Here is a 23,154-nt window from a genome sequence, read left to right as displayed (position 1 = left end):
CTGGGGGCTGGCCAAAAGGACCCGGTCAGCCTCGAGCCGGCACTCTGCATTAGAAGTGACTTTCAAGGTCTATTATTTCTATTGGGATCCCCTCCCCCAACTTTTTGATGTCTCCACCTGTGTTTCCTCTGCCTCTTTGCTTCTTCCTTCTGACCCTTCCACTTCATCTATATGTGTGGTGTCTCGCTCCCCACTTCCTCATCTCTACCTCCTTTCCGATCCCAGGTACCTAATTATCGAGAACTTCATCCCCCCCGAGGAGAAGAACAAGATCATGAACAGACTGTTCCTGGACTGCGAGGAGGAGCAGTGGAAGTTCCAGCCCCTCGTGCCAGCCGGAGTGTGAGTCTCATGCAGCTCCCCCTCTGGGCCTAGGGACTTACAGGCCCACCCAGGTTGGAGATGGCCAGGGTCCAGTGGGGAGGGTTGGGGGGGATGCAGTGGGAGGATGGCTTTCTCAGGACCTAGCGTAGGGGTCTCCATGAAGGGTGTCCTGACAAAAACAAAGTGCCTCCTTGGCCTGGGATGCAGAAAATACACTGTGAGGGACCTGAGGAGGGGAGGAAGAGCATCTCAGCCTCTTGGCAATCCCAGTGAATGCTAACATTTGGCCAGTCTGGTGGCAAAAGCAGCAACAGTAGTTAATATTTGCCTTTCTGTGTGTTGGGCACTGTGGGAGACTCTGCCCAGAAGGTAAATTAGACATGGTCAGCTCTCAAGTCCAGTGAGGAATACAGAGAAGTAACTAGATCAAGAAATGATAGAGGTGTGATCCAGTCTTTATAGCCTCACTCAGCTCGGTGATTCAGCATTTCCACCTGTTTCTATATCCTAGCCCTTAGGTACAGTTTGTGTCCATTGGCTGAGTGTGTAGCTCCCCCTGCTGGTGACCATGAAGAACAAGGCTGGATATTCAAACCCTCCAGAGTGACTGCCTCACTCAGCTAGATCACTCACTGTCCCTTAATTGAAAATCTGTATAGAGAGGTATTTGGGAGGCCAAATGCCAATGCACTCCCCAGAGATTCTTTGCTCTCTCTATTCTAAAAATATTAATGCCAGGGTATGGCAGGAGTCTCCCCAAAGCTGGGTTGGGAAGCTAGCTGTATAGGTCTGTAGCTTCTCACTGGAGCATCAGATGCCTGCTTCATTTGACTACTTTCTGAAAGGCTGATCCTACCCAAGGTGACACTAAGCAGGTTTGTAAGTGGCAAGTTCACAAGTAGGCTTTTCAGTGGTGTCACTTTGGACTTAAAATCTATCTTTCCAATCTAGGTAGAGACCCACAGTAGTATCTAATGCAGAGATTCTCTGTTCTGGCTGAAACTAGAATCACCTGTAAGTTGGGCTCCAAAGAGTCTGACTTAAAGGATCTTGGGCGGTTCCCCAGACTAATTTTTTTCAAAGCTTCCAGGTGTGGCTTCCAGCAAGGAAGCCAGGCTCAAAAACTACTACTCCCGCGCCCTCTGCTGGAAGAAAGTGGTAGTGGGGCTTCTGCTTTGTAGGGTTATTTTGTGCTTAGAAAATTTCTGCAGTTGAAGTTTACAACAGGTGGAGGAATTTATGTTGGATGGATATGGATGGGATGAGAGAGAATCTGAGAAGGCATGTGTTTTTTAAACTTTTTATTTTGAAAAATAAGAATTACAAGAATAATACAAAGAAGTCCCACATACCCTTCACAAAAATTCACCAATTAATATTTTGCCACCCCTTGCTTTATTAATTCCCCAACCCTCCCCCCCGACCATTTGAGATTAAGTGCAGACATCCTGGACCTTTACTTGTATTTCTTAAGAATGAGGACATTATCTTACATAACCGCAATACAGTGATCAAATTCAGGAAATTTTATATTGACACAATACTATTATATAGGTAATATTGCATTTTAGCCAGTACCATAATACTGTCCTTTATGGCAGTGTCTCCTCCTTTCCCCCCCCACCCCTCAGCCACCTACCTGAGATGGTACACTGCATTTGTCATGCTTCTTTGGTCCCCTCTCATGTGGAACTGAGAAGGGATCTTGATGTGAGTTTTATAGCTTCATGCTTCAGAATTTATTCACTTCGCAAAACATTGTCTCAGCAATTTTGACTTGACCACCTCAAGCATACAGTCCAGACTGGAAGCATGATGGGTGCTTTTCCTGAAGTCGAGCTTTCTGCTTAATGAGTATATTCCATTCTTTATTTCTTTTTTTTTAAGTTTACTTTCTTTTAAATAACTCAGATAACTTTTAAGTTGAATAACCTTCTAAATAACTTCCTTTTTTGCAAAAATAAAATAGTTTGCATACACTGAAAAACCAACCATACACAATTTTTAAAACTAAGACAGTTATATTAAAATGGCACACTTTAAATAATAGGTAGACTAGATACCAGTAATAACTTTGAAAAAGAAAAGTCCTCCAAAATATAGATAGGCATCTTTGTTTACTGTTTAACTGTTGCCTTTCCCAGCCCCTTGCCTCTTTTGTCCCTCTTTTCTGCTTTAAACGTAAATTTGTGCTCTTTTGTGCATCTCAGAAAACCCTCTGGTAACTGATCTGGGCCAGACACAGTAGAGCTAGCTGCCAATAATGCCCTTTCCCACCATTCCTCTCTTCTGATTCCTCCCACCGTCCTTCTTGCTGGAAGAAAGTAATGCAAAGAAAGATCCATTGTTTTCTTTGCCATTAGAAAACCAGAAAACTGCTTAGTCCTCAAAAGCTTCTTCCTTCAGCTTACTCTGTAGTATTTCTTTCCCGTAACTCCTTGGGAAGAGCCAGGCCTTACAGACGTACCCCTTTGATTTACGTGTGCACAGAGGCGCTCCCCAGCCTGCATTTGCAGGTCTGTTAGCAGCACTTCTAGCTGGATCCCAAAAGGACTGTGTTCCTGAAACACTTTATATAAAAATGTAAAGGTATAACTATGTTTATGTTTTTTCAAAATTTTGGTTAAGTATATTCACAACCTAACCATTGCTATTTTATACAAATATGTATGTATCTGCTCAGAATACATACAGAGTATATATTTTGTATAGAAAATCTCAAAATATATCTTGGTAAGGCTAAAAGGTATTAAGGTGATTATGACATATCAGTGTTCTCTACCATACTTAAATACAAATGATATAAACAGTTATTATAGATTTCTTTAAGAAAAAACTCCAATACATTACCTCAAAAATATTTCCTAATAAATACCAGGTGATGGTGGGGGAATATCAATCAATAAATACATACATACATACTAGGTAATCCACTACCTGCAATTCTGAATTGCTGCTATACATTTTTTCTTTTTCAAATGTCACTGTCCATTTTGCTATGTCTGATAACTGTGATAAATAATATTTATCTCAGAACTTTTTTTAAAATCACAAAAAATGCAAAAGAAAAGTAAAAATAGATGTTGGAAGTTTTTATAGGAAACAAAATTTTTAATTTTTTTAAAGCAGCAGATGGTGGTTAAAATAAAGTAAAAACAATTCCCTAATAACTGGAGTTCTCATCGTGATTTTGACTTAGCTCAGAGAGCCAGAGGGTAGCATCATGGTGCAAAAGCCGCTGGCCCTGCTCTCGGAGATCGCCTCCCCCACACCCTACATTTCCCAGAAGGCTGAGTGTGCAGGGGTCCTTCGGTGCAGCTTCCCCCATTTGGGGAAACAGTGGCGTCTGAGGCTGTGGAAGAAGCTGCCTTCCTGGGAGGGAAGGTGCCTTCCCTCAGCATTGGGTCCCACTATTTGCAATGTAACTTAATCAGGGCTGAAAACTTCTTCCTGAAGCATATTTAACTAATCAGGGCATTGTCCCATTCGCTCAATTCAAGTATTGACTGGTTTGCTTTACTTTGGCCTGTGGTACTCTGGGGATGTGAACACCAGAGGCTGCTCAAAGGGAGAGGAAAGCGAGCATTGCTGGGAAGAAATTGGTACCTCAAGTCATGCTGTCTCTTTAGACAGCTTTTGCTGGAAAAACCTATTTCTCCTCCTCTAGCAATAAGCATCTACCCCATGCACTCCTCCCGTGCCTCTCTCTAAAACAAGGGATTATTGTCAGGCAACTCTTGAAATGCGCCCATGTCAACTTATTTTAGAAGTCTCTCCCTTTTTCTTTTTTCTGCGTTTTCTCTATGTTGCTACTGGTTGATACACAATTTCTTCAGGTGAGGTGCCTTCCATAATCTCCAACAATTTTTCAACCAGCTCTAGCAAAAACTTTTTCAAGTATGAACTTTTATTTTTAATTTCTCATAAATAGACTTTATTTTTCATTGTGTTTATACAAAATTACCTTCTAAGGGTTGAATATTTGGCAATGTCTCTAGCCCATGGTTTACAGTTCACAAAATTCTGTTTGTAACTTTAGCCCTTTGGCCTTTGCAATGCCAGCCACCCTAGATTCTTTTCAAAGGCATCCTGGTGCAGTAGAAAGAGACTGGACTTGCGATTTAGAACATTCTGAATTCTAGATCCTGCTCTGCCTCTTATTTGTGGCCTTGAGAAGGTGTTTTTTTAACCTCTCTGAACCCAAGTTTGTTCATCTCTAAAGTTGGGATAAATGTACCTTGCAGGATTGTTGAGGTTGAAGTGAGGTCATGTGTGTGAGGCTCCAGGCCAGTCCCTGGCACAGAGGAGACAATCAATAAATGGTTGCAATCATACCAGTAAGCTGCATTACAATTATGGGGAAACCAGAGAAACCATTCTGCCTTCTTCCCTAGAAGTGCTGTAGGAGGGCAGTTTGGTTTCGTTGTTTTGTTTTAACTTTTAATTTTTTATTCTGGATATCTCCAAGTTTAAAGAGAGAACATTCCTTGCTGTAAATAGAATCAGGATAGAAAGTTAAACTGGTTTCATTCCAAAGGCGAAGTTTACCTCAGTAAGAACCTTCTCAGCTCTGGGTTGGGTCCCCGGATTTATTCATATGCCAGTGAGAAGTGAAGGGAATCTGTCGCAGGGAGACAGTCAGCCTTTCCAGGTGGGGGTGGGGCAGTGTTGCGAAGGGCATGAGAAGAGTGAGAGTTCAGACATGCAGGGTGGGGGAGTGCTGCAAGGTGGCATTATGGTGGGGACAGAGGGGCCAGATCCTGGAGAAAAGCCTAAAGTGTGGTAGCAGTTGCATGTGAAGGACCTAAGAGGAAAACACACCCTATGATGTTGATGCCAGTTTTCAGGACAGGAGAAGAAAGGGGGTAATTGGGCAGAGCTGCTCATCAGAATGGGGTCAGCCCCTGAGATGGAGCCAAGAGTGACTTTTTAATATTAGGGGGCGAAAAACATTGTGATAACAGCCATCTGGACAGAGGGCCCTAGGAGAACTCTCAGGACCTACTCAGCACATACTTCCTGTTGGGGAGGGTGGATACTTGCAGAGCCAGGCCTTCACTCTGGGCTGTTGCCCACAACCTGCTTACTACAGAGGGATCAATCATGGAAGTAGGCCTGGGGCGAGGAGAGAGTAGATGGGGACTTTGGTGCCCTAGTTACAGCTCCCCTCCCCCAAAGCCTTCCTCCCGAATGCCACCCAGAATAGCCCTGGCATCTTTGTTGGGTCAGGCTGCCAATTCACACTGATCCACTGCTCTGCTCGCCCAGCTGTGTCCTTCTGTCCGGTTCCCAGAGCCTGCAGCCTTCTAGGCGCACTTCAGCCCCAGACCGGGTTATGTGTACTCCTCAGAGACAGGACAGCATCGTGAAAAGAGTATCTGAGAGTCCAGGAAGGTTCAGCTCCGAGTCTCTTCTTAATTAGATGATCTTGGACACAAAAGGCAGCATGGTGCCTGCCTTGTCTACACCTCAGGAGGCTGTTGTCCAATTCAAATGGGATATGCAGGCTCACCTTATAAATGATAAGTTGTTATTTTACTAATTTTCCTGCCGCCCTCAGAGCTGTCACCAATGCTGCCTCTCCACATGCAGCCTCTGGGGTCCCAGCGTAGCAGAGCCAGCAAGGTGGGGCTCCTACAGCCTCATCCTTCCTTGTCTTCATCTGTAAAGGAGTCAGCAGGGACCCCAGGTGGGGCCCAGCACTCTTCTTTAACTTTTCATAAAATGAGCCACGGGAATGTTCCTGTTACCCTCACTGCGGAAGGCAGGCACTGTTCCATGGGCTCCTGCACGGCTTGGTCCACCACGCAGGGACAAAGCACCCTGCCTGTGAATTGCTCGCCAGTTTCACCTCCCCTTCTGTCTTCTGTCTGCCTCCCTTTTGGCTTCATTCATTGCTCATTTGTGTTCCTGCTTGAAATGAGCAAGTGGCATTGAGAATAAATCATCATCTCAGGGGCCGTGTACAGAGTCCTTGTGGTGTCCTGTGCTCAGTGTTTATCTTGTATCATCTCAGCCATTCTGGAGGACAGGGCTGAGATAGCTGAGGCTCAGAGAGATGAAGCCAGTTCCCAAGGCCACAAAGCTGTCAGAGTCAGCATTCAAACCCGGGTCTATCTTCCTCCAAAACCTGTGTTATTTTTTTTAAAAATGTTTTTATCAATTTCAGAGAGAGGGAGAGAGAGATAGAAACATGAATGATGAGAGAGAGTCACTGATCAGCTCCTTCCTGCATGGCCCCCCCACTGGGGATCGAGCCCATAACCCAAGCATGTGCCTCAACCACTGAGCCACACCAGCCAGGCTGTTATTATTATTTTTTTTTAATGGAAATAACTTTCTTGTATTCTTTCCTAATTTATTTGTTTGTTTTGAGTAATAAAGTAATACATCATGCTCATCAAATTGCTAAAAGTAAGAAGTCTGACATACCACCCGGCCGGGCATGGCTCAGCGGTTCAGCATCAACCCAGGATCCTAGAGATCGCGGTTTAATTCCCAGTCAGGGCACATGCCTGGGTTGTGGGCTTGATCCCCAATCAGGGCCGTGCAGGAGGCCGCCGATCAATGACTCATCATTGATGTTTCTATCTCTCTCTCTCTCTTCCTCTCTCTGAAATCAATAAAGATATATTAAAAAAAAAAAAAAGGTCTGACATACCATGAGTTGGCTGAGATACAGGGCAATGGAAACTTTCATAGGTATAACCACTCGAAAAGCAACTTGGCAATATCTAGTCAAGTTGAAATGCACATACCCTACAATGCAACCATCCCATTCCTGGGTATGTACCCCAGGAAAACTGTTGAATATGTACTTGAAGGTACCTGTATAGAAATGTTCACAGTAACTATGTTTAATGGGGAGCGGGGGAGAAATCAACCTCTTGTATACATAAAATATATATGCATGAATAATGTATATATGTATGTATGTTGCTATATTAAAACCTTAAAATAATATATAAACTTTAATAATCTAATCTAGAGCTACATGGATAAATCTAAAAAACATGCTTGTTGAGCACAAAAAAATGCAGTATGTACACCATATAGTTCAAAATTTAGACATGTAAATACCATATATATTATTTATGAATATCCACGTATATAAGTATAAAAACATGCATGACATTGATAAGCACCAGACTCAAGACAGTGGTTAACTGTGGGGGAGGAGATAGATGGGGGTCTTAACAACTATCTACATTTTATTTCTTAAAACAAGATTTGGTGTAAGTACAACGAAATATTAAAATTTGGCAAAGCTGGATGGGAGGCATACAGATATATATATAATTTTCTATACTTTTCTGAATGTTTGAAATAATCCATTAGATACAAAGTTATACATAGTCATTATAAAAACATTTAGATATTGTAGAAAGGTATAAAGATAATTTTTTAAATCATCCATAATCATAGCTATGCAAAGACAGTTGCCCTTTTTTTTGTTATTCAAAATATTACAGATGTCCCTTTTTATCCCCAATGACCCATTCCACCCCATCCCACCTCCCTGACAATTGCCCTTTTAACATTTTGTTTAATATCCACACTTTTTTCATAAGCATATACACACTTTTCTTTAAAAGCAAAACAAAAAGTGTCATCATTTTATTGCTTTTTTATTGAATGTGTTGTGGAAATCTTTTTATGGATACTTAGAGCCACACAATGGTTTTAATGACTACATAATATTCCTTCCCATGGCTGAAGAATAATTTACCTGGTCCCTACTGAGCAGGTTTAGGTTGTTTCTCGTTTTTTGCAATTGTAAATAATGTTGCAGCAAACATCCCTACATGTAAATTTTGTCCCCATCAATGATTATTTCCTTAGGGAAATTCCTAGGAGTGGGATTTGTGTCAAAGAATATGCACTTTTTAAAAGCCAAGCCTGAGTTTTGTTTTTTAAATAACAGTTGTATTGAAATAGCTCACATATCGTAAAATTTACCATTTTAAAATGTACAATTCAGTAGACTTCAGTATGTTCACAGAGTTGTTCAGCCATCTCCACTATCTAGTTTCAGAACATTTCATCACCCCTAAAGGAAACCCTGTCCCCGCTGGTGGTCGCTCCCATTTCTTGCCAATGCCCCGAGCCCTAGGCAACAACAATATGCTTTCTATCTCTACAGATTTACATATTATGGACATTTCACATAAATGGAATCGTATAATAGGTAGTAGTCTTGTGTATCTGGCTTCATTCCACTTGGCAAAATGTTTTCAAGGTTTATTCATATTACGGCATATATCAGTACTTCACTCCTTTTTATTGCTGAATAATATTCCACTTGATGGATATGCCACATTTTGTTTATCCGTTTATCAATTGATGGCATTTGGGTTATCCCTACATTTTAGCTGTTACGAATAATGCTGCTGTAATATTCGTGTACAAGTTTTTGTGCGGGGACATGTTTTAAATTCTCGTGAATATATACCTAGTACTGGAAGTGCTGGCTTATATAGTAACTCTGTGTTTAACTTTCTGAAGAACTGCCAAACTGTTTTCCAAAGCAGCTGCACCGTTGTACGTTACCACCAACAACGTACAACGCTTCCAGGTTCTGTGTGTCCTCGCCGACGTGTGTTACTGTGTGTCTTCTTTGATTAGGGTCACTGAGGTGGGTGTGAAGTGGTACCTCGTCGTGGTCTTGATTTGCATCTTCCTGCTAATCAATAATGTTGAGCATCTTTTCATGGGCTTCTTGACTATTTGCATATCTTCTTCGGAGAAGTGGCTATTCAGGTTCTTTGTCCATTTTTAAGTTGCATTGTTTGTCTCTTTTGTTGTTGATTTGTAAAAGTTATCTGTAGACTCTGGATACAAGCTCCTTATTAAATACATGATTTCTAAATATTTTCTCCCATTTTGTAGATTGTCTTTTCATTTTCTGTATGTCCTTTGAAGCATAAAAGTTTTTAGTTTTTATAAAGTCCTATTTATCTATTTTTTTCATTAGTTGCTTGAGCTTTTGATGTCATAAGTAAGGTGTCATAGGTAAGAAACCATTGCATAATCTAAGGTCATCAAGATTTTTTAAAAATATATTTTTATTGACTTCAGAGAGAGAGGAAGGGAGAGGGAGAGAGAGAGAGAAACATCAATGATGAGAGTCATTGATCGGCAGCCTCCTGCACGCCCCCAACTGGGGATCAAGCCCACAACCTGGGCATATGCCCTGACCGGGAATCAAACTGGGATCTCCTGGATCATAGGTTGATACTCAGCTGCTGAGCCATGCTGGCCGGGCTAAGGTCATAAAAATTTACCACTATGTGTAATTTAAAAAGTTTTATAGATTAGATTTTACATTTACGTCTATGATCCACTTTGGGTTAATTTTTTTATTTGATGCAAGGTAAGGTTCCAAATTCACTTTTTTTTTTTTTTTGCTTGTGCATATCCAGTTGTCCCAGTATTCTATTTTTAAAATTCTATTTCTTTTTTGTTGACATTATTCCAGATGTCCCCCATTTCCCCCTCTTTGTCTCCCTCCACCCAGACCCCGCCTTCCCCTCCCTCTGGCCCTCGCTACATTGTTGTCTGTGCCCATGGGCTATGCATGTATGTTCTTTGCCAGTATCATTTGTTGAAGAGACTATTCTTCCTCCATGAAATGGTCTTGGTACCCTTATAGAAAATTAATTAGGGTAAATATGACAATTTATTTCTAGACTCAGTTCTATTCCGTTGATATAGTTATCTGTCTGCATGCCAGCACCGTACAGCCTTGATTACTATAGATTTGTGATAAGTTTTCAAACTGGGAAATGTGAGTCCTCCAACTTTGTTCTTTTTCAAGACTGATTTAGCTGTTTGGGGATGCTTGCATCTCGAGCGTGAGTTTTTAGTCATTTTGTTGTGCTAACTCCTGCGAAGGAAAAGGAAAAGCAGGACACTGATCATTAGTGGTTTTGGGTAGTATGTGAAATTAGCATATGAACCTGAAAGCTAAAGTAGGATAGAATTTGCTTTTTTCACCCAATTCCTCAGTCAGCCCTTCGTACTGCAGAAAATAATTGAAGCAACAGAGGGCAGAAACGTGCCTGCTGTGTTATACTTGTTTTAGTTGTCAGGATGTATTAAAGCAAAGAGAAGGAAACTCCAGCGCCTGCGGTCTGCAGGGCCCCCTGTCCACCTGCATGACGCTATTTCCTCAGGATGTCATCTCCGCTTCGCGTTTGAAAGAAATCCATTCTCATATGGCCTCTTCCCTACAGCAGCAACAGCCAAATGAAGAAGCGGCCAACATCTGCAGTGGGCTACAAGAGGCCTATCAGCCAGTATGCTCGGGTTGCCATGGCCATGGGGTCCCACCCCAGGTACAGGGTAAGTAGCTGGAAAGTAGAAGTGGGGAGGGGAGAGAGCCCAAGGGAGGCGATGCTCGCAGCCTCTGCCTACCTCACCTCCCTTGCGACACCCAATATTTACCGAGCCTAGAAGGTACCGTCGTCAGGCCACTGCTCACGTCTGGTGTGATACTCCCACCACAGGCCGAAAACATAATGTTTCTGGAGTTGGATGTGTCCCCTCCAGCTGTCTTTGAGATGGAATTCTCTCATGACCAAGACCAAGATCCCCGTGCACTACACATGGAGAGGCTCATGCGGTTGGATAGCTTTCTGGAAAGACCCTCCACATCGAAAGTTCGGAAATCCAGATCCTGGTCAGTACGCCCGTGGTCAGAGTGGGCAGTGGACTCAGGATCGGAGCCAGGGAGACTGCATGGGTGTATTCAGAGGGCGTGAGGGGAGGCATTTCACCAGCAACAGGGCGAGGGAATGGACGGTCCTCACTGTTCTCTTTCCTGCACTTTTCCTACCTCCCCTTTCACCCACTTGTCCCCACCCCCTGCAGGTGCCAGAGTCCTCAGCGGCCTCCACCCTCCACCACACATGCCTCACTGGCCTCCGCTGCTCTGCGCCCTGCAACAGTGCTAGACCATGAGTGACAACCTTCAGTTAGGCTGCCCATCTAACAGACTTCTGGGATGGAGCAGCCAACCCTGGATCATCTCATCTGCCGCTTGGTGTGCGTGTGTGTGTGTGTGTGTGTGTGCGCGCATGTACATGTTTGTATGTGTGAGGGGGTGAGAATCTGGCAGACCGTGCCTCTGCCTGCTCTTCTTAGCCTCCTTTATTTAATTAATGTTATTTATTCGTGGAGCTCAGTTAGTGTGGGGGAGAGGCCCTCGCCTGAGCCTGCCATGGTCACTGCATAGCCTCCTTTCCTGCTGACTGTAGACCCCCCCAGTCAGACCTCAAGCTCCTCCCTGTCAGCTGTCCCCAGAGGGGAAGGTGGCCAGTGCCTGAGAAGAGAGGACTTTTTCCACCTGTCTCCAAAATCTCCATCTTCTCGTATGCTGGTGGTGAGCAGCTCCTAAGCACTTTCTGGGACTAGAAAAATCCTGGGTGTCCCCTGAGGACAGGAGACATCCTGACAGTGCTCCCAGCACTTTCTGGGCCTCAGAAAACCTTGTTCAGCTTCTTGTGCTCCTTTTCAAAGACTTAAAGACCTCACTCACACAGCCCATGCTCTTCAGCTTTGCCAAGAATCTGTGGTGCCCCAAACTCTGCTTGCCTCTTGCCTACCTTCCTAAGCCTTGGGTAGGAATTGTGACTCAGCCAGCTGCTGCCTCCTTGGGACCTGCAGAAAATAAAGCAGTAATGGAGGCACCGTGGACAGTCATCAAGGGAAGTCCCTCCTCCGATGCCCTTTGTTTCTGTCCCCCGTCTGAGAAGTGACTTTGGTCAACCAGTGTCAAACCAACTCCCCGTTTCTGAGATGCTCCTCCTTCCTGCTTCGAATGTCTTTCCTGCAGCTGCCTGGATCCCAGTGCACAGTGGGAGGGGACGATGTCATTGTCCCCCTGGCTAAACAAAGATATCGGAGCCTGTTGCTTACCCCTGCACAGGAGATGGAGACCCAGGCACGACCTTCCAGCTTTGCCTATTACCCCTGTTTCTGGATCACGTGTTGGGTATTATTTTGTTGAAAACTAACCCCTTCTTCAGAATTGTGCAAATGGGTCCCTAGGGAAGTGCTCTTTATCTTCCTTTGTGACATCCCAAGATGTCTCCAGGTATCTCAAGTGATAAGTAAATTTCTACCAAAAAAAAAGAAAAGATTAGTTTTCATTGACTTACTTTTTAAGTGTGTATTTTGGTGGAGGGGTGAAGAGTAATCATGAGAGAAAACCAGTGGTTTAGGATTTTAAAATGCCCTTTAATAGTGGGAGTCTCCAGTTCCTAGAATATGAAGAATTTAGTCATTATATAAAAGCATAAAACTGACTGGTTTGCCTGGAAGTTGGTATGTGGGAGGTGGCAGTGGAGGCTGATTACCTGGTTACTCTCTTTCATCAGGAAATTAACCCTTTTTACACTTTTCAAGTTCTGCTCTAAGGACCAAGTTATGGTTTGTTTTAAATCAATGATGCTGTCATTCCTGCTGTAATTACTGGACTACATGGTTGGGCAACTCAGTTGCCATTTGCTCCTGTCCATCAAGGAAATAACATTTTTCATCAGAGCCCGAGATTATTTGAGACTCAGAATCCAGATAATTGATTTGGCTGAGGCTGGAACAGGAGTTGTGTGCAGAAATCCCCCCGGGAGCCTGGGCACAGGGGGACCTCCCGGCCTGCATTGAGCAGCCCTCCCAACGACCTCTTTCTCATTTGTGGATGAAGCAGCACGTGTCACCCCCATTCACCACTTGGACACATTGACTCTGCATTGTCTGGTCACTTGACCCTAACAGTCTTATAGCACAATCTACCCAACTTCACCAACCCTGGTCTGAGGGCTGGGCCCGAGGCGTGGTCAGAGGAGCTTCTGCCTGCGGTTTTGTGTATGTGTGTATGTATGTGTGTCTTTGTGTGTGTGTTTAGCTCCACAGGGGACACTCTACACTCAGCATAGGATATGCTGGGAACAGGGCCACTGGGGTGGTTGGATCTTGGTCTCTGTTTCTCTCTCTCTTCCTTTTGATGTATCAGACATTTGATTGATAAAGTGAGGGCCTTGATTAGGACCAAATTTTCATGTCTGTTGCTATGGTCTGTATTTAGGACAACAGCTAATAATGCAGTGGCCCATATATTACATATGTAATATATAAATATATATATATAAAGCATTGCCCTGTGTCTCCTTGGCTTAGGATGAGGCCTCTCTGTTGAGCTGAAACGCACCTGCACCTCGGTGCTGCCAGCAGCCGGCAGGCCCCAGCCCTGTTTGAATTAACAGTTGACAATAAAGGAATGAGCATCCTTACGGAGCCGGTTGCCTGCCTTTTCTTCCCTTTGTGTCTTCTAGTTTTACTCCCTTTTTCATTGTCTCCCTCCTCTCTCTCTCTTGTTTTTCCAGTGAGGGTTCAACAGCATTGGGAGCCCAGCTGCAATGATCAGTGCCTTGGCTGCTTAGTAAAAGGGAACCCGTCTGCCCAGTAGGGCTGAGGGGCAGGCCCTAGGCTCTAGTCTGGTCTGTGCCAGAGCTGTGGCAGCAGCTGTTCATGTTCTAGTAGCGGTCTCCACCCAGTTCTCAAATCTGAGCTATTAGCAGATTTGAGAACTGCCTAGATGCTGTCCAGATAAGTGGTCAATAGCATTTGACGGCTCTGCCTCGCCTGCGCCTCCATTTATTAGCCAAGAGAAGCTAAAACAGCCAATAATGTGTGCAGAGCACATCGATGTGCCTGGCACATGGTGGGTGTTGAATTAGAATAACTTAAAGACTGGCTTCCCCTTTTCATCCCTTCACAGGGCCCCTTCGTCCCTCTGGGTTCCAGGGATTGGCTTCCTGCAGCATGGAGGTCTTATAGGAAGTGAAAGGTAGTTGCTAAAAAACAAACACAAGGCCCCTGACTCTCAGGAGCCCGGCAGTTGACTGGTGCACAGCACAGCAGTGGGCCATTGTTTCAGCACCCAGTTTCCTGGAGGGGCTCCCTGCCTGTGCCAGGCCCCAGCCCTGCCTTCTAACAGGGCTCCAGGCTCAAACGGCCCTGCTGCTTGAGAGGCTTTGCCAGGGGTGGGGGCTGTACGCACACAGGTTCTTTTTTTCCTCGCGGGTGGGGCACTGCCACTGGGTCACATGAGGCTTGGGGAATTAACTGTAGGCATCCTTCAGGGACACTGTGGGGTCAGGTCCAGACTGCTGTCATAAAGGGAGTAGTAATCTTTTTGCTCATGGAGGGTCTTGCCTTTAATTTGTAAAAAGTGCAACACCGGCCAGGCCTGCATGGCTCAGGCTGAGCATCGACCTAGGATCCAGGAGGTCAGGGTTCGATTCCCAGTCAGGGCACATGCCCTGGTTGTGGGCTCGATCCCCAGTAGGCGTGCAGGAGGCAGCCGATCAATGACTCATCATTGATTTTCTATTTCCTTCTCCCTTCCTCTCTCTGAAAGCAATAAAAACTTTTTCTTTTTTTTTTTTTTTTTTAAATGCAACACCTAGGAAGCTCAGTAAAAGTGAAGTGCAATAAAACGAGGCATGCCTGTGCCGAGGCTAAGGGTATGCAATGAAAGTGGACTTCCAGACTCTAGAGCCCATTGTTTTCTTCTGTGCCACACTACCTGTCTGGCCCATCTGTACCTCAGGAAAACGGATATGTACCCTACATGCTTTACAAGTAGTGGAAGCCAGGGGCCGAAGGGCAGAGTGGTTGGAAATACAACCAAACCCCCAGACCCTTAACCTAGAGGTCCTATTCTAAAAGCACTCATTCCCCCCATTAGCAGTGGGCTCCATTGTGTGGCTGACAAGGGTGGTTTTCTAGAGCTTCACAAAACAGCGAGAAGAACTTTCCTTTGACCCAGCCCTTTGTTGACAGTTGATAAAGAAACTGCCGTGGTTCACTTCTTCCTCCAAGACTGGACACCTGATCTCCAGAGTTACTTCCTTCTGTTTTCAGATGCCTAGGGCCAGGGTGTGTGTGTGTTAGAACTCAGCCAGGACTGAAGATTTGCCTAAGCTGGCCTGAACAAAATGAGAACGCAGAGGCGTGCCGTGGACTCCAAGGGTGAGAACAGAACCAGGCCTCAGGAATGACCTGCTACCAGGAACTCGGACACCACAAAGACCCTCTGTTTCACAGCACTTCTTCCTGTGTGGGGCTCATGCTCTTCCCTCAGCTGCTCCAGTTCATGACGTCGAAGATCTGTCTGCCAGCAGCTCTGTTTACATGATCCAGTCATCTGGAGAGACTTAGAATCTCAGTCCTAGTGCCAAGTTCATGGTAATGTGATTCTGATTCAGTGGTTTGGGTCAGGTGGGTGGGAACATGATATATAACTGAGACCTCCAAGAGTCCTACTGCTATAACCATGTATATGCGGGCAGGGGTACAAATAAAGATATTTCTCAAAAAAGGCGAGGGTAACAGGGAGTGTGGAGTATGCTCTGGTAGTCAACCAAACATGTTCATGACCAGTGTGTCCATCACCCAGGATGGCTCATTCTCTTATTCTGGCCATTTTTCTTACAACAGTTCACCTGCATCAAAATTATCACCCTCAGAGATTCTACTTCATTAGGTCCGGGATAGATCCATGTGGTGGACACTGTAGGTTGCCTTTCCAATATCCATCCTTCCCTTCTGTCTTACAAAGTAATTTTGTTTAAGGAGGGCAGTGCACGCAATTAGAAATACTCATCTTTCCAGACTCCCTTGTAGCAGTGGGTGGCCATGTGACATGGTTTTGGCCTTGGAGATGTAAATGAAAGTTGGCTAGGGATTTCTGGGAAATTATTTTGCTTTCCTGATTTAGACATCACCCATCTCATCTTCCCCTTTCTTCTTTCTGCCTAGAACTCAAGGGCACGTTATGGAAGTATATTCTTTCATTGAACAAAAAATTATTTAGCACCTGTTACCCATATACTTCAAGTATTGTTGTAAGTGCTGGAGATGCAGCAGTGAATGGGACAAACAGAAGTCCCTATCCTCACAGTGTTTACATTCCAGGGTGGGGAGAAACGTTAAACAAGAAAAACATATTGCATATCAGATGGTGATAAGTGGTCAAGAAAAATAAAGCAGAGAAGGGAGATAGGGAGTTCCAGCTACTAAGAAGGGAGAGGGGGAGGGATTGCAGTTTTAAGGCTCGTACTAAGAAGGTGACATCTGAGCAAATTCCTGAAGGAGGTAAGGAAGTGGACCAACTGTGCAGCTATCTGGAGGAAGGACTCCAGGGGAAGAAAAATGCACGAACTTTGTGGACAAGATTGGGTCAGGCTTGTTCAAGGAGCAGCAGCCATGTTGCAACCCTGAGGCAATAAGCACTGCATGCAAGTGTAGAGACACAAGGAGACCCACATCCCTGATGGGATTTGTGCTCTGTGCCAGTCCAGATCTGTCCACTTGCTGACTTATAATGGTGCCAGACAGACCCCTTTAAGCCAGTGTTAGGAGGATTTGCCAAGAATCTGCATTTGAAACTAGCACCTCCAGGTGATTCCAACGAACCACTTAAGTCTGAGGATCTCGGTTCTAGCCACATGTGATTCTGAGTCATGCTAGCAGTGGGCCTGCCCTTCAACAAGCACTGGCACCAGGGCCACCTGCCCGTGCTCAAGGATGGTAGAGGCAGAGGGCACAAAGTCACTGAGGGCACTGAGCCCCTGTGCCCAACGACATGTCTCTTTTTCACAACGGGATGGAGGGAGGGGTCAGGGTGTTAACTTGTTCGGACTAGAAAACCAAAGTGATTATTTGTTCACATCCAAAGCTCCCATTTGCAGTAAGGCAAAGAAGACCCAGAAAAGGAAAGTGATTTCCCAAAGTCACACAAATGGTTATCAGGCAAGATGGTCCTGGAAGGCATAAGGACTTATTAGACACACTGCTTATGTTTTTTGTTGTGTGTTTATTTTTGAAATAATTTAAAACTCACGGAGCAGTTGCAGTAATCACACTAAGAATTCCCATATGCCCAGAGATCCTGTTCTAGTTTTGCCAAGAATGACCTTTACAGCAAAAGGATCCAATCCAGGATCGTGTGTTGCACTTAACTGTCACGTCTCTTTAGTCTCCTATTTAGACGAATTCCTCAGCCCATTCTTGACCTTTGTGCCTTAACATTCATTAATATTACAGGCCAGTTAATTTGTGGACTGTCCCTCGATTCAGATTGTCTGATGTCTCCTCACGGTTAGATTCAGGTGATGCATAGAAGCGGCATGTGGTCTTCTCACTGTGTCCATCAGGTGGAACATGATGACATTGCTTTGTCCTATTACTGATCATATTAACTTTGATTATTTATTAAGGTGGTGTCTGCCAGGCTTCATTTGGTGAGGAGATACTGTGAAACTATGTAAATATCCCACTCCTCTCAATTTCACCCATTAGTTCGAACGCTCATTGATGTTTCCTGCTTGAATTCATTATTGCTGTATGGTTGCTAAATGGTGGCTTTTAATTTTATTATTTCTTTCTACTTTTATTAGTTGACATTAACTTGTAAGAAACTGCTTTCTCTTCTTGTTTATATCAATGTGGACTCATGCATTCCTATTTTATTGAATGGGTTATAATTTATTATTATTATTACTATTATTAGTTTTGATGTTCAAATTATCCCAGATTTGGTTAGCAGCTCTGCCTTCAAGCTGGTTTCTGTGTCTTCTGAAATGTTCCCATTATTCTCTGAGCACTTCCTTACTTTATGGCACAAAAAGATGTTAGATTCATGGGAGCACTCCTGATTCCTTTTCGTGGTGAGTGGTGTGCTTATTGCTAATGGCTGACTCTACTCCCAGGCTCTCAGTGGGCAGAGGTTGGAATGAATATATTTAGTATACACACACTTGCTCACTCACACACACTTACTATATTTACTTTACCTCTACCTACCCATCCATGAATTCACACTGCTTCCTCCAGTTCCAACCCAGACTCCCAGGGTTTATTCCAGTGTTCCTGTTTTCATATTTACAACTCCTTTCTCTGACAGTTGAGAAACCTGGCTCCCATTAACTTCAATGTGTTTACTTGTTTGCCCAGTTCCCTAGTACGTGCTCGATTTCTTGACCCACACGGGGCTGCCACCCCGTTCAGTTGCCCGTCTCCCATGGGCATTGACCTCTGCAAGGCCCCTGCTCGCCATGCCTACTGGCTTTTGACTGAATTACTAAGGACGGGAGGGAAAAAGGGAGGAAAGGAGGGAGAGACACATTATATCAGAAGCAGGAACCCTCCCCTATTTCACATTCCTCTGTGTGTGCTGAAGCAAATTTAGAAAAGCACAAGAGGATGGAAAAAGAAAGGAAGTGAACTGCCTCTACTCTAGGGGCTTATAAATAAAATAGGGAGAAATTCTTTCTGAATGCAAAAGATGAAAAACCCAACGTGCTCATCACCTACACGGCTCCCCGCATACATCTGGTTTTTTTTATATATATGTTTTCATTGATTTCAGAAAGAGGAAGGGAGAAGGAGAGAGAGAAAGAAACATGGATGATGAGTCATTGATTGGCTGCCTCCTACATGCCCCCTCCTGGGGAGGAGCATGTGCCCTCAACCCGAGCATGTGCCCTGACCGGGAATCGAACCGGTGACCTCTTGGTTCATGGGTTGACACTCAACCACTGAGCCACACTGGCCAGGCTCAAACAGCCATTTTTTAAAAATTATATCAAATGATCATATTCTAGGTCCAATCTGTGACCTCCCCTTGCCCGAGCTAGTTTCAACCCTGGAATATAGCTCATAAAAGAACATCTTTATTTAAAAATAGGTATAAAGTCTGATGAAGCAATTAAGCTGCTCTCACAGGAGGAAATTCAAGTGCATGTTCCCTCCCTTCCTTCCTTCCTTCCTTCTTTGCTCCCCACCTCTGTCTCTCTTCTTCCAGGGGCCAGAGACCCACGGGGTGGGAAATCATGATTTAAAAAAACAACAGACTACTTTTATTTTTGAGTAATATAGTAATACATTTTACTTCTCTGCATTTTAAATGAAGACTGAAGAACATAAAATAATACTTAAACATATAAACAATGGACTTCAGTCCTGCAGTTGGGCTGGTTTTATATTTGGTTGGTTAAAATACACATTAGAGAGAGGAAATAGGTTTGCAGAGAAGAGATTAAGATGTGAGAGAGCTATCCAGGGATGTCCTCTGGAAGACAGTATGTATTCAGAAAGCACAATACGCGAACAGCAAGGAGTGCAGGAGCCTGGAAGGGGCTCAGCGGGAAGCGCTTTGTGCTCAGCTCTGCGCTCTGGCCCGCCTGGGTCCTGGGAGCTAAAGGAAGTTAAAGCTGACCTTTGGATCCTTTTGACTGGTGCAAGAATTTCAGTGTCACCTCTGCAAAGAAAAACAGGTTTTCTGCTTTTATGACTGTGTATTTAACTTTTGAAACTTAATGCTAAAGCAGGGGAGACCCGGGAATCCTAGAGGTCTGGCTAGCATTTGAGGAGTGACTTGTGCCTCAGACATTCTCGCCCATACCTAACCAGGCGGCAGCGGAGCCGTGTGGCAGCTCCCTTTGATCTGCAGAAGCAGCTTGGCTCATCTTTGTTCATCTTTTGTTCTTGCAGAGATTAGGGCTGTCGTATGTGACAGTCCTGACAATTTACAGTTTTTGTGGTCCTTTCCCCTTGTCAAATTAAATCCACATTTTGATTGCATTTTGTACTAGGAAGATGGGATGCAGTGGAAAGGATAATAAAACAGTTTGGTGAAAACAACTGAAAGGAATACATTGATTTTTGCCCTCAGTGCAGTAGGGAAAAGTCACTCATTACTTCCAGCCTCTCCCAGCAACAAGAGCCCCTGAAACCAGCCTACTCCATAGACCTCCCAGGGAAACTGCAGAGTTCCCAGTTCACCCCCCACTCAATTTGCTTTACAAACGGAAAATAATTCTATCTGAAAAAGGGGGGAGGGTAGCAATGAAATATTTAAAAGGAGAGCTAGAATTCAACTCACACACCTATACAAAATCCCTGCTACCAACTAAAAAAATGAAATCCAGTTTCGGAATGATCATTTACAATTTACAGTATTCTTCATTTATTTAATGACTATTTGCTGAAGACCTACAAGGAGCAAGGCATTATGCTAAGTGTCACTCCCATCAACAAGTCCTCACCTCTGCATAGCTTACCATTAACACCATTTTCACTGCTACTTCCCCTCCCCTATTAAATCTGGCCCAGGATGCTGCAAGGGCCTCCTACCTGGTCTCTCAGCTTCTACCTTTTCTTTCACCTCCCCTCCTGCACCTCCTGGTACATACTCCACACAATAGCCAAAGAGATATTTTGTAGCAAAGAAATTATATTTAAAATGTATTAAAATAAGATTACATGAGTCCCCTGCTCAAAACCCTCCAATGGCTTTACATTGTACTTTAAAAAACTGGACCATTTTTTAAATGGTCTATAGGGTCCTACAAGATCTGATTCCTGTCTGTTTCTATGACAATCTTGTATCACTCTTTCCCCTTCAAAATACTCTTCAGCTAAACTGGCACTTTTAATGTCTATTTTGTTCCTTAATATGCTATGCTTGTTCCCTGCTCAGGGCCTTTGCACTTGATAAGACCTTTTGTTGGACTGCCCTTCCCCTAGACTTGTAGATGACAGTCTCCTTCTTATCTTTCAGGTCCCAAATCCAATGTCACCTTCTCAGATAGCCTTTCCTAGGTCACCGACTCTAAAGAGGCTGCTCATCCAGGTAATTTCTACTCCATTGCCCTTTTTTTTTAAAAAAATATATCTTTATTGATTTCAGAGAAAGGAAGGGAGAGGGAGAGAGAGAGAAACATCAATAAGAGAGTCATTGATCAGCTGCCCTCTGCATGTCTCCTGCCAGGGATCAAGCCCACAACTTGGGCATGTGCCCTGACCGGGAATTGAACCGCTATTGCCTGGATCATAGGTCGATGCTCAACCGCTGAGCCACGCCGGCCAGGCTGCCACATTCATTCTTTATTTTGTTTTGAGTATAAAAGTGAATCGAGACCCTTATTGTCTACCTATCTATCTTGTTCTTAGGAGCACCATGGTCTTTAGTCATTGCCCCTTGAATCTGGGATGATCTTGTGACTTGCTTTGACCACTAAAAATGTCAAAAGTGATATGCCAGCTTCTGACACTAGGCTTTGAGGAGCCTTACAGCTTCTGCCTTTGGCCTCTTGACATGCTGATATGTACACTGGGCAAGGAAGCTGGTCTAGCCCAGTAAATGAAAGAAGGCCAATGTGGAAGAATACCAAAGTGTCCCAAGCTAGCAGCCAAGGTCAGTTGCAAGAAATGTAAGTCATACCTGCTTGACCTCTCAGTCCAGCTAACTCTGTAGTTGAATACAGCTATGTGAGTGAGCCCCAGCAAAACCAAAGAGGAACCACCCAGCCTCCCCACAGAATCATGAGCAATAACAAGTCATTGTGGTCTTAAGCCTCTGGTTTGGGGTAGTTTGTTACACAGCAATAAGTAACTGAAATATGTATTTCTACACAAACTCCAGCCAATCATTGTTTGATGGTTGCTCCTAGGGGCACGAAGCCCCTGCTTTTCTGGTCTGCCCTGCTCTGAGTCAAGCCTGCTCCCAGTGATCAGGGAAAACTCTCAGGCAGAGAGTCCCAGATGCTTGCAGGAAGGAGCTGTCAGCACACACAGGAACGCTGAGTGCTGAGCGGATGTGTCAGAAACTAGCCACATTTGCTACAACCTCAGAACCTCTTTTTGTCCAACTTGTAAACATATGTGGAATGGGGGTGGGAGGTGGGTCGGAGGTTTCTTTGAGGAAACATTGGAGTGGATGGTGCCTCTGGGAGACACCACCGCCTAAGGGAAAAATTTGCAGGACATAGAGATGGGGCTTTCAAAGACAGATCAGGGGCCTGCCTCGTAATTGTCAACTTCTCTGACCGTCTAAGAGCTGGCGTTCTCGAGGTCTGGGGTCAGACTGCACGCAGAATCCCACACTTCGCCTGAGCTGATTCTTCGCCCTCGCTCTCTGCCTCCTAGGGGGCCAGCTCACTGGGCTTCTCGTGAGCCTCCTATCAAACCTGTTGTCCTTCTCACCCCTCAGCACCTACCTGTCTCAGCCACTTTCCCTGAAGTCCCTACCAACTCCAGATCCTGTCCTGTTCAAATTTAGTTCATTCAGCCTTTCTGCTATATCCCAAATCAGTTATCAGAGTTTTTCGCATATCAGGACTTCTAAACCTTAAGAAGTCTGAAAAAAGAGATTTGTGTAAAAAGATCTCATCAGGGTACCTCAGTTGGATAGAGCATCATCCCCATATGCCAAGGTTGCAGGTTCCATCTCTGGTCAGGGCACATACAAGAATCAACCAACGAATGCATCAATAAGTGGAACAACAAATGGATGTTTCTCTCTCTCTCCTCCTTCCTCTCCATCTCTAAAAATCAATAAATTTTTAAGAAAGTAAAATAAAAGTGATAAAACAATTTTAAAGAAAGATCTCATTGGTGAGATGAAATTACAGGAAATCTCAGGTGTGATTACCTCCACTTCAGGGTTGCAGGGAGATTATATTTAAAGTTGCAACAGATGTGATATCCTAGGCTGCAGAGTTGTTCCCAGGTACCAAATGTTGGAAATTAACATTTCAAAATAGGGAATGCTACCAGGAGAAATCTTTCTTTTGTCTGAACACTCAAAAAGATAAAGCAAATTTTATGTATATACCAAAATGAGCTGTGTTCCTGTATTTAGAATATAAGGAAGTGGTTCTACCAGGGACCAACCAAAGAAACTTACTTCCAGTTTACTGAGGCCACAAGAGCCAAAATCACAGCATTTTGTATTAGGCATGCAAAGCACTCAGGTTTAAA

The 23,154-nt window shown here is 44.2% G+C and overlaps 1 protein-coding gene across 2 annotated transcripts in view; it reads left to right on the top strand.

The window, feature by feature from the left end:
- KIF3C (kinesin family member 3C) overlaps positions 1-12,450 on the top strand; it is a 34,566-nt gene extending 22,116 nt beyond the window's left edge. The window contains exons 5-8 of one of the 2 annotated variants that reach the window (XM_081156830.1): positions 226-342; positions 10,560-10,668; positions 10,833-11,005; positions 11,197-12,450. In XM_081156830.1, coding sequence (XP_081012956.1) covers positions 226-342; positions 10,560-10,668; positions 10,833-11,005; positions 11,197-11,290 — 493 coding nt within the window. In that variant the 3' untranslated portion in view covers positions 11,291-12,450. The remainder of the gene's footprint in view (positions 1-225; positions 343-10,559; positions 10,669-10,832; positions 11,006-11,196) is intronic. The other variant, XM_081156831.1, reaches the window with a different exon arrangement.
- Positions 12,451-23,154: the final 10,704 nt, after the last annotated feature.

This window comes from Miniopterus schreibersii, assembly GCF_964146895.1.
Source record: "Miniopterus schreibersii genome assembly, chromosome: 13".
NCBI lineage: Eukaryota > Metazoa > Chordata > Mammalia > Chiroptera > Miniopteridae > Miniopterus > Miniopterus schreibersii.
This window is presented reverse-complemented; position numbering and strand designations above follow the sequence as displayed.